We start from the raw sequence: 9,906 nt of genomic DNA on the forward strand, positions 1-9,906 counted from the left end.
TCGTTTCGATTTTTTCTCCAAATGGCACGATCGCCAGAAGTACAGTTGGTAGAATTTGTAATAGGATATGTAATGCGCCTGAGGGTTCGCGCTTGGTCGAGGCTTTTACCAACGCTTCCACTAAGTGATTCTATGTATCACCATGTTTAATTCGTTTAATTGAGCAGCGTTACACATAAAGGGGGTAGTATTTTTCAATCATTCTCACCATTTCAGAATCCGATTTTATAACGTATTGTTAAATGAATGCCGCCCTAACTTGGAGACGAAGTAGAGAATTCGAAGTTCGAAGCGATGTTGGCGCCGCTGCGCCAGTCACTGAAATGTACCCTACATTTCAGTGGCGCCAGTGCTCGGTATACATGTATACATGTATTGCCAACAGGGCCATACACAGAGTCAGTTAGATGTCCCCACCGGGCTTCCGTATCAGTGGATTCAATGAAGATGCAAACCTGAATACGAATAGAATCAAGTTTGTAATAAATAGTATGGAGAGAGAACGCGACTTTAGGAAAGATAAAAAATGTTCGTAAGAGATCTCTGTGGTATTGTTTGCATTATTGTAACTTATATTGCCGTATTTTATGCCGATTACGTCGTCGTACGATGGATTGTTCTACATACAATGCAAGACAGGTTAGTTTCTAACAACAATTAGCTGTCACAATTGTTCAACAGTCCTCTGTTTCTACTTGCTTCAACAACAATTTCCAATTACTTTGAAAATATTTAAGTCACCGTTTTCAAAATCATGAAAAAACCTCAAATTTCGTAGAGACCCATTTCATAGTTGTAAAATACATTCAGTTGAAATGGTTAATTAGAAATAGTTCAAATTTACACATCTGGATGTTTTATTTTTCTAATTTTTTTTCAACTCATGAAGTGTTCTTATGAAATGAAGGGGATATTTCTCACCTTACCATTTGTTATTTAATTGAACAGCTTGTGGGGTCCCTTTCATGTGGTTACATTCAATACGGTTGTCCTACTGCTCGTGATGTCCCATTTGAAAGCAGTGTGCAGTGATCCTGGAGTAGTACCTTTACCCCAAACAAGAATGGATTTTTCCGATATCCATACGGGAGGAAACAGGGATGATTTTGATGAGAGAGATGATTGGACAGTATGCACTCGGTGCGAGACATACAGACCGCCAAGAGCCCATCATTGCAGGATATGTAAACGATGTATTAGGAGAATGGATCATCATTGCCCATGGTGAGAATCTACCATACCATGTTCACAAGTTGCTGAACATTTCATAGTCTTAAGTATATCGTTCATGATAATGACCAGCAATCTAATGAATAAGCTCAGACATGAGATATTACCATTATTCCCAAGTAACATTGTCACAAACGTTGTTTGCAAATGATTGTTTTTATAATCATTCAAGGATAAATAACTGCGTTGGAGAACGTAATCAGAAATATTTTATACAATTTCTGGTGTACGTTGGAATATTAGCGTTTTATGCTATAACGTTGGTCATCCTTTCATGGGTCTCTGATTGTTCTGAGTGTAGTAACGACGTAGCAATAAAACAAAGCCGAATGTAAGTAAAATACAATCGTTTTTTAATTACAATTCTTTGTATGCGGATGATCATACTAATTCTGATCTAAGCTACAAGTAACTAGCAATAATTTAATAAATTAATATTCCTTAATTTGATTGGAATCAGCTATACTATTCATATCCATCTGCTGCTGCTGGTAATTAATTGTTGACATTTCTCATCGTAGTTTGCACTGTGTAATACTAGTGTTGGAATCAGCCTTGTTTGGAATGTTTGTGGTAGCAATTCTCGTGGACCAGTTTCAAGCTATTTTGGGTGACGAAACAGCCATAGAACGAATTCAAGGCCACAACCATCATCACAACAAAACAACTCCGCGTACTTTAACTCTTCTCGCTCAAGTGTGTGGGAAAAGTCATCCTGCGTTATGGTTACTTCCATGTCACAATCCTCCTCGCTATTCATGCCGTAAAGATGCCCATTTAATTGATCATCAAGTCTAAGTTTAATATAAATGACAGCATGTTAAAAATGTTCTGGTAGCAATTTTGTTGAAAGCAATGAACCAATGGAACAGTACATGCGCATCAAAATAAAATAATGCTTTCACAAGGTATTACCAAATTTGTTGATAGTAAGTGATGTGGCAGATGAATCGTGATTTATTGAACAGCATGTGATTTCTCGTAAGTCTCATGAATTTGATTTTTGCTTACCTGAAAATCTGTGCAGACTACGTGTGCTGAGAAATAAATTCTTTGCAAAATGATGTATATGATAAAAGCCACGGGACCCCAATAATGTTTGCTCCCTGGTGGATCTGTAAACTGGCAAATACTATTTTCTCTGATTGATTCTGTACTTAACGCCAGATATTCGTTTTTTGAAATCTGCCTATGTATACGTGATAATCAGTCCAGATACTTTTCAAAACCAAGATGGTTAATAACTGTTGAAGCAGCGTAATGACCGATTTCGTGGTCGGGCATGACTGTTTTTTATGCAGAAGAATATCGATTTTGTGCTTGTATGAAAATGGATTATTCTTGAGGCGGGTCACTGTAAGGAGGCTAATTACTTTTGCTTGCTTAAGTATCAACCGATATTAGTAGGATAGAGATCATAAATTATTATTTATCTATTAACGATTCGAAAAATCGTGTATCAGTTCGGTGTAAAAAATCATCGGACAAAATATAATTAATGTAGTAGCATATCAAACTGGAAAGTTCAGAACAGTTGAATACATTCTGATTTAAAATATTACGTACCAAGTACAAAGATGATTTTTGTATCTGTTATTTCTCAGTAATCAGATTTTTTTCAGTTAATTCAACTTTTCGTTGCTGCAATCTAGTCACTTTTTGCAGGAAGACGAAGATTTTATCAGTTTTGTTACAATATAGATTTTTTTATTGTCCCTATAGCAATATGAATAAAGTGATAAATAGCTATGTCCAGATAAACAGACTATATTTTTGGTAATCAGCCAAATTTGTTAACTATCTATTCCTTCACGAATTAGTTAATTATTCCGAAGTAAACCAATTTAATTATACAATATTTTCGTTGAATGTATAAAATATTGAACTGATGATTACTAACCGCACATTTATACAATATATATTTTATTCCCTAACTTAAAATCCAAGCCGAAAGTGGTTTATCATTCCAGTAATCATGAATAATGTATGTATATTGTAATCCTACAACATTCTTAAATTAAGAATTGCACGTATAATGAAATAAACATGATGGACTTAATGAATAGCCTCTGATTTGAGTTTCATGTTCAAGCGACATAGTACCTAAATATAGTGCATAAATTCGAGAGAATAAAAAATTCCTCGTTACTAGCACTGATATATTCTTCCAGTGACAAAAGCCTGTTAAGATGATAGCCCTGGGTAGGCTGATCTAAAATTTGCGTGTGATCATACATACATATACATATGTGGGAATGTTATTAATAACAACTTATTAAATTTTTGCTTTATACCAAATTTATTACAGATATTATTCATGTGATTTCTTATAGGCATGCTGCCATGAGTCCAGCGACATTTTCAAAATCAATTTTTTCAGTAATATTTTTGGTCTTGATATTTTCATCTTGATTTGCAATGAAAATGACATTCTTTGACTCTTCCTTCCATCCATATTTCTTCACCCAATGTTTCAGAGTTGAGTCTGAATTTGAGTAGTGCACAGAATTAGTCAATGATGTAGTAAACGAAGAATGTATGGGTAAATTTTAACATACCGTCAACTCCACCAAGCAGTTGTGCCAGCAGGGCTTTGTCTATAGTTTGGAAGGTGATTCCTACCACATGACAAACAAATTTCCGGATTGAGTCTTGGAATCCAACTATCCTGTTGCACAATTCTGGCATGGATAATACTCTATCCCAAAAGTGTTGGAAATCACATTGCTCTAGAATATCTCCTAGGTACATAATCTGGTTGATCGGCTCCTCTTGCATCTGCGAGAAATTTTTTTTAATGAAATGTAACGTTCTTCACCTTCACCAGCATAATACCAGGGACTTACAATTTTTTCTGTTAGCAGACATTTGCAAAGAACGAAATCAGTGTGTGGGAAATTGGTCAATGCCTTAAGCAATATCTGGCAAGTTACATCTTGGTTGAAACGTTGCGGATCTAACTGGTACAGCTTCAATACTGCCAGATTTGCTTCCAGGTCATAAGCGTTTTCCCTCGATTGGATCTCTACATACTTTTCGAGAGTTGCCAAATTGTCAGGATTGTATCTAGAAAATTAGTGTCGCAAGATTAGTAAAAACAACACAGAAAGTAACATTACGGCATGAGAAATTTGACAGATTTTCCACTTACATCTGAGTATTCTACTTGCAGAGCAAATTACGTACCTTTCAATTCCCTTCAACATTTCAACAATAGTTTGTCTCATTGCGTCTGCCATCTTAAAAAACTTCTGTTATTCTGACAAGCTGAATCTTGCACGCTATAAAGCACTACGACCGATGAGGTAAAGGATCCTTTTAGGTTAATCCAGAAGCTCGCAAGGGGATCAGTGACTCTCCTTGGTGCCGCTTTGCGTTCGTAAAACAACAAACGGATGCTTAGCTGCTTCAAATTTTTGTTAAATTTAGGAAGTGACACCCAGTGTCACCCAGCCGAATAGGAGAGTTGCATATCTTGATGTACGGTGAGCGCATGCGTATGTTGCGTGAAAAATTAAGCCCCGAGTGCCCTAATCGCAGAAGTTTTATAATGAGGAGTTTGCACTCAGCTCAAGTCATATTTCGTTATCGTTAATAATAAAACATGTTAATTTGTTGTAAGAATATTATTTAAAATGTATAACGTCAAATAGTGTCATCGATTGAACCGTTTGAAATACTAAGTTTATTAGTTGATAATTTGTGAAGTAGTGATCACACTTGTGGTTAGTTTTTTGGATATCACGAAATTCCCAAAATGAAATTGGAGATTAAGTATTTGACGCAGGAGCACCTCACGGGCTTCGAAAACTATAAGGTAAGCTCTGACCATTGCTTCATTCCCTCTTGGCTATTTCAACGATGTCTTTCAAATGTCATGTGATGTCAATAGTCTCTTCGCCGATGTCACGCACGTTACAGATGCCAAGCATTCCATTATTTCGAACGTGTCATAATAAATTATAATTTTGATAATTAATTTATTAAAGAAAAAACTTGATGATTCCAGTACATGAAATACCAACGTGTAATTGACACGTAATCTTGATAATTTTTCATGAGAAAAAAATCACACTATTTTCCAGGGCTATAATATTGAGTAGGGGTATTGCTCAACGAGTAGAGGTATTGCTAAATAGTAATGACTGAGAATTCTGATAGTAGTATAAATTTATAGATTTTCAGTGAGTTTTCGAACAATCCAATCCAACTATGTGATGATTCAATCTTTTTCTTTCCATTTGCAGTACAGCTCACTAGATACAAGTCCTCTAAGTATTTATGTGATGCACCCGTTTTGGAACAAAGTAGTTGAGGTACGAAAGCTGAATAATTATGAAGATTATGACTACAAAATTATTGAGATGATCTGTACGATTTGTTGTCAAATATATTTCTGTCAATTACAGTATTGTCCGAAATGGGTGGCGCCAAATTTATTGACATTCTCTGGATTCCTATTTACTGTCATGAATTTCCTGATGTTTGCAAGTTACGACTATTTCTTTTACGCATCCAGTGATGATATGCCTGATTATCCAAATATACCAAGATGGGTCTATGCTATGGCTGCTTTTAATATATTTATGGCCTATACACTTGGTAAGTATTCAGTTAGCCTCATGAAAAATCCACCCTAGTAGAATTGTCAAAAGAAGGTAGACGGTTCATAATTCTCTTCCATCAATACTGACAAACACAATCATAGTTGCATTTGAACTAAATTAACCAACAACAAATCTTAACTAGATTGTTTCTGAATTTTCACTTGCGTAACTAGAATTCTATTATTTGATAATGAGTCAGTGATTTTCTTTTATAATCAGACGGTATAGATGGAAAGCAAGCAAGACGCACACAGACTTCGGGGCCTCTGGGAGAATTATTCGACCATGGTCTTGATAGTTGGACAGCCATGCTGATTACCGTTTGCATGTATTCGGTATTTGGTAGAACCGACCATAGCGTCTCACCCCTTAGGATGTATTTTATTCTTTGGAACGTATTCGTCAATTTCTACCTGAGCCACTGGGAGAAATATAATACCGGTGTTCTATTTTTGCCTTGGGGATACGATGCTTCAATGCTGGTATGTTCGATACTGATTATATATCATTATATAGGCAACAATGTTGTAACAACATTATCAAATCATATTGTAGATAGTGTGAAAACTATTTCAATTCATCTTTCTATGCTCAATCTCCAGTGCGCAATGAGATATTCAAATTGCACCATTAGTTTTTTGGGAATGTATACTCAAACCCTGCTATATATTTTAGGCAACTATCATCGTGTTTATATTAACGAGTATTGGCGGTCACGAAGCCTGGAAATTTATGCTACCTGGTGGAATTTCAGCTGGTATTATGTTTGAAACTTTATTGTACGTTAGTGCAATCATCTCCAATTTACCGGTGGTGCTTTGGAACATATACAAGTAATTATTATTTCTATGCTTTTAAACTTTGTGGTCATTGCTAAGAGATAGTAAAAACTCATCAGGATTACTGACGTCTATAATCATTGCGTAAAATTTATGAGCATAGGGGAACATGCAAAGTTCATTTGCACTGTTTGAAATGATTGAAACTCATCCCCTTCTTTTAAAACAAGTGAATGTCCAAGTTATGCGGTAGTCCTTTAACTGATATTTTGTGTTGACTATGCATAGATCATACAGGGATAAGACAGGAAAGATGAGATCTCTACCAGAAGCAATAAGACCTTTAGTACCAGCAGTTCTCTTTTTCGCAATTGCGACTTTTTGGGTCACTTGCTCACCAAATAATATTCTGGAGAAGGATCCGAGAATCATTTATTTTGCAGTTGGAACGATATTTTCTAACATTTGTGTGAGTATCATTCCATTGAGTTATAGAAAGATTAGTTATATTAAGTACACACTGTTGTATTAATTGAAGTTATTTCGATGCGATTCACAGTGCCGGTTAATTGTTTCTCAAATGAGCAATACTAGGTGCGAAGTATTGCCTTTGATTCTGGTTCCTGTGGCAGGTGCTGTTGCCTTTTCGTTTATGGTACCATCACTTGAAATTGAAACTATGTATCTAGTAGCCATTCTTTCTCTTTTGGCTCATATACACTATGGAGCCTGTGTGGTGAGTATTTTGATTGCAACGCATTTTGCAACAAAAAATCACAATTTATTGAAAATACTTTTGAAATTGATTACAGGTCAGACAAATGTGCCATCACTTCCGTATCCACACTTTTACGATAAGAGAACACTCCGAATGACTACTTGCCGACGATGCATGTTAAAAACAGAGAGAAACAAAAGAGAGATGGATGAAGATCACTCCACAAAGAAGAGAAAAACATCTATTAATTAGCATAGCCAATTACCCGAACCTTACTTATCAATTGCCACAGCCATATACCATATAATGCTAAATATTTATGCCCTGATAGATGTCTAGATTGTTTTTTTTTATATTCCAGTTTTGCCAAACTATTGTTGATGCAATATTATTTTTCTAGTCTATTTATTTGTATTACCAAAGTCTCTTTTAATCTCGTTTATCTTTTCCGCTTTTATTGCTCTTAGAAAAATTTACTGTACACGGAAATATTTGGAAAAGCAGAATGGCACTGCTAGATATTGGTACAAAGTCAATTCAGCAAAGAACAGTACGTACTACATTTTTTTTTATTACCGATTTAGGTACTAATTTGGTCAGCTCTCTTTATCACATATTGGTTTGGTTTTGGCTAACACGCAGATTCATAAGTGCACACCTCTCAGTTTTTAACATGTATCGTCGCTCGGACGAAATATTAATAGTAGCTATAATTTTTCACTAGGTCCTTGTGAGTTTTCGATTTTCCCTGGCAATTATTTCCTGATTGATAAAATTAATTTAAAAACCGTTAGCACATTCTTCACGTATCTAATTGTCTGAATCGTTCGGCATTCAATTTATTTGGGTTTTTCTCATGCCCCCCCTTACCTTCACTGTAATTCTTATTGATTAGATTGTACAAATGTAGTGTCAATCCTTCAATATGCTAAATTTCAATGTGCTCGACACATTTAGCCACATTACTTCTAAGTAGTGTTTAACACATGTGGTAAATCAAATCGCTCAACTCCCATATCGTATCGGGCTCTTCAATCAAATTCGTTTCCAATGATATGTATAATGAATTTCCAAACTTTCAAGTCAGTCAGTGATTTTCCATTCCTCACCTATAATTTCGAATAGCATTGAAACGCAATAATTTCTCTGCGCTCTCAGAATACAACTATTATATCACTGTCAATCATAGTCAATTCTCTATGAGCGCTTTCTTTGATATTTTAAAAATAACTCGTGTTTTGTAATCCTGAACTTAGATAATATTAAATATTGCATTTATGTATAAAGTATAACCAATTTAATGATACTATAAATAAGAAGAATGTACAAAATAATTACGAATTCTATGTATCAACTGTGAGTGATGTAGAAAGTTATGTGCGTATGTATATGTATATATGCAGAGATCATTTTTGAATTGTGTATACGTAGGTTATATATCTAAACGCAACGTCGTTTTTATGCTTTGCAATTACCTCTTACTTAAAAGGATATAAGAATTGGCTTTGACAATGATTATTCATATTTGTTTCTTAATCCTTACCAAAGCACAAAGCCAATGAAATTCATGCAGTATGTCATTGTTGATGCTTTTTCAGTAAACGACCGATTAATGCGGAGCACGTTTGTTCAAAATATTTCATCAGATAGAATGACATGATACTTTTTCCAAATACTTAACAGTAACATACATACTATATCTATATGAAAGCTGCGATTTATTTGTTAACTGTACACCCGGATTCACAAATAAACACTATTGCAAACATGTACCAGATACATTTATTTTCAGTATAACACCAGTATTCATATAACACGGAAGTATTTATCTAGAATTCAATTCCCAACCAAGAAAATTATCAAAGTTACTTAACTTTATCAGCTTTCAAATAGCTTTCCTTTATTGCTGCTCTATCTTCAGGTAGTGGTAGATATGGTTCCAATCCTTGTTTCCTGCGGTCTAGTGATACTTTATGCTGAAATGTTGATGATATGTTTCAATAATATGTAGCTATAGAATTACTTTTGCACATATCAATCGTCTTTACAATATTAAATTTTTATACCCAAAAACCTGTGCAGTTTTGGTAGTTGAGAAAATATAGTTGACACTGATTTCCATCATAATTGTTATCACTGAGACATTTTTGAGATAAGTTGTGTTCCTAAAATTTGACCACTTTTACTTCTGTTTTCAACCAGACATAATTTTTTACGCAACAATGACTACCTTTAGGCAAGGATTGTTTATTTCAGAATTTAGATTTGATACATGTTTCATAGATCTTCGTTGCTGTTTTTCTTTATTCAATTCTCGCACTTCTTTAGGTGTTGCCATAATTGATAAAAAATTATGATCGTGTAAATAATAGTGTTGTTCGAGAACCAAATTGAAGCCGCCCCGTCCCTGTTAGGTTAGTCTGACACGGTAGAAACAGTGATAACCCGTGACCAAGATGTAAGAGGCCCGTGACGATAACAAATATTTAGTAACTCTAATTTGCGGTAGAGAGCACTATCATGATTTTCTCAGGTAGTTTCTATCCCGCTGAGATCAGTGTTCTGTCCTCTT

At 34.9% G+C, this 9,906-nt stretch overlaps 4 protein-coding genes across 4 annotated transcripts; 2 read left to right on the forward strand and 2 right to left on the reverse strand.

Moving 5' to 3' along the window:
- Positions 1-398: 398 nt before the first annotated feature.
- LOC105687124 (palmitoyltransferase ZDHHC3-A) lies at positions 399-3,289 on the forward strand. Its single transcript, XM_012402524.4, has 4 exons — positions 399-639; positions 949-1,224; positions 1,403-1,561; positions 1,752-3,289. Exons 1-4 carry the CDS (start codon positions 527-529, stop codon positions 2,026-2,028), a joined length of 825 nt encoding a protein of 274 aa, XP_012257947.2. The 5' UTR covers positions 399-526; the 3' UTR covers positions 2,029-3,289.
- A 221-nt stretch (positions 3,290-3,510) lies between these two features.
- On the reverse strand, positions 3,511-4,685 carry LOC105687134 (eukaryotic translation initiation factor 3 subunit K). Its single transcript, XM_012402535.4, has 4 exons — positions 4,417-4,685; positions 4,077-4,296; positions 3,789-4,008; positions 3,511-3,715 (listed from the first exon to the last, which is right to left on the reverse strand). The coding sequence occupies exons 1-4, from the start codon at positions 4,467-4,469 to the stop codon at positions 3,558-3,560; spliced, it is 651 nt and encodes a 216-aa protein (XP_012257958.2). The 5' UTR covers positions 4,470-4,685; the 3' UTR covers positions 3,511-3,557.
- A 48-nt stretch (positions 4,686-4,733) lies between these two features.
- Positions 4,734-9,104, forward strand: LOC105687111 (ethanolaminephosphotransferase 1-like). The gene is made up of 8 exons (XM_012402497.3): positions 4,734-5,047; positions 5,478-5,546; positions 5,640-5,832; positions 6,057-6,319; positions 6,513-6,670; positions 6,905-7,085; positions 7,176-7,352; positions 7,429-9,104. The coding sequence occupies exons 1-8, from the start codon at positions 4,988-4,990 to the stop codon at positions 7,489-7,491; spliced, it is 1,164 nt and encodes a 387-aa protein (XP_012257920.1). The 5' UTR covers positions 4,734-4,987; the 3' UTR covers positions 7,492-9,104.
- LOC105687119 (coiled-coil-helix-coiled-coil-helix domain-containing protein 7) lies at positions 9,099-9,784 on the reverse strand. The gene is made up of 3 exons (XM_012402511.3): positions 9,565-9,784; positions 9,401-9,499; positions 9,099-9,310 (listed from the first exon to the last, which is right to left on the reverse strand). Exons 1-3 carry the CDS (start codon positions 9,670-9,672, stop codon positions 9,200-9,202), a joined length of 318 nt encoding a protein of 105 aa, XP_012257934.1. The 5' UTR covers positions 9,673-9,784; the 3' UTR covers positions 9,099-9,199.
- Between the last annotated feature and the right edge of the window lie 122 nt (positions 9,785-9,906).

Source organism: Athalia rosae, chromosome 2 (genome assembly GCF_917208135.1).
Source record: "Athalia rosae chromosome 2, iyAthRosa1.1, whole genome shotgun sequence".
Taxonomy (NCBI): domain Eukaryota; kingdom Metazoa; phylum Arthropoda; class Insecta; order Hymenoptera; family Athaliidae; genus Athalia; species Athalia rosae.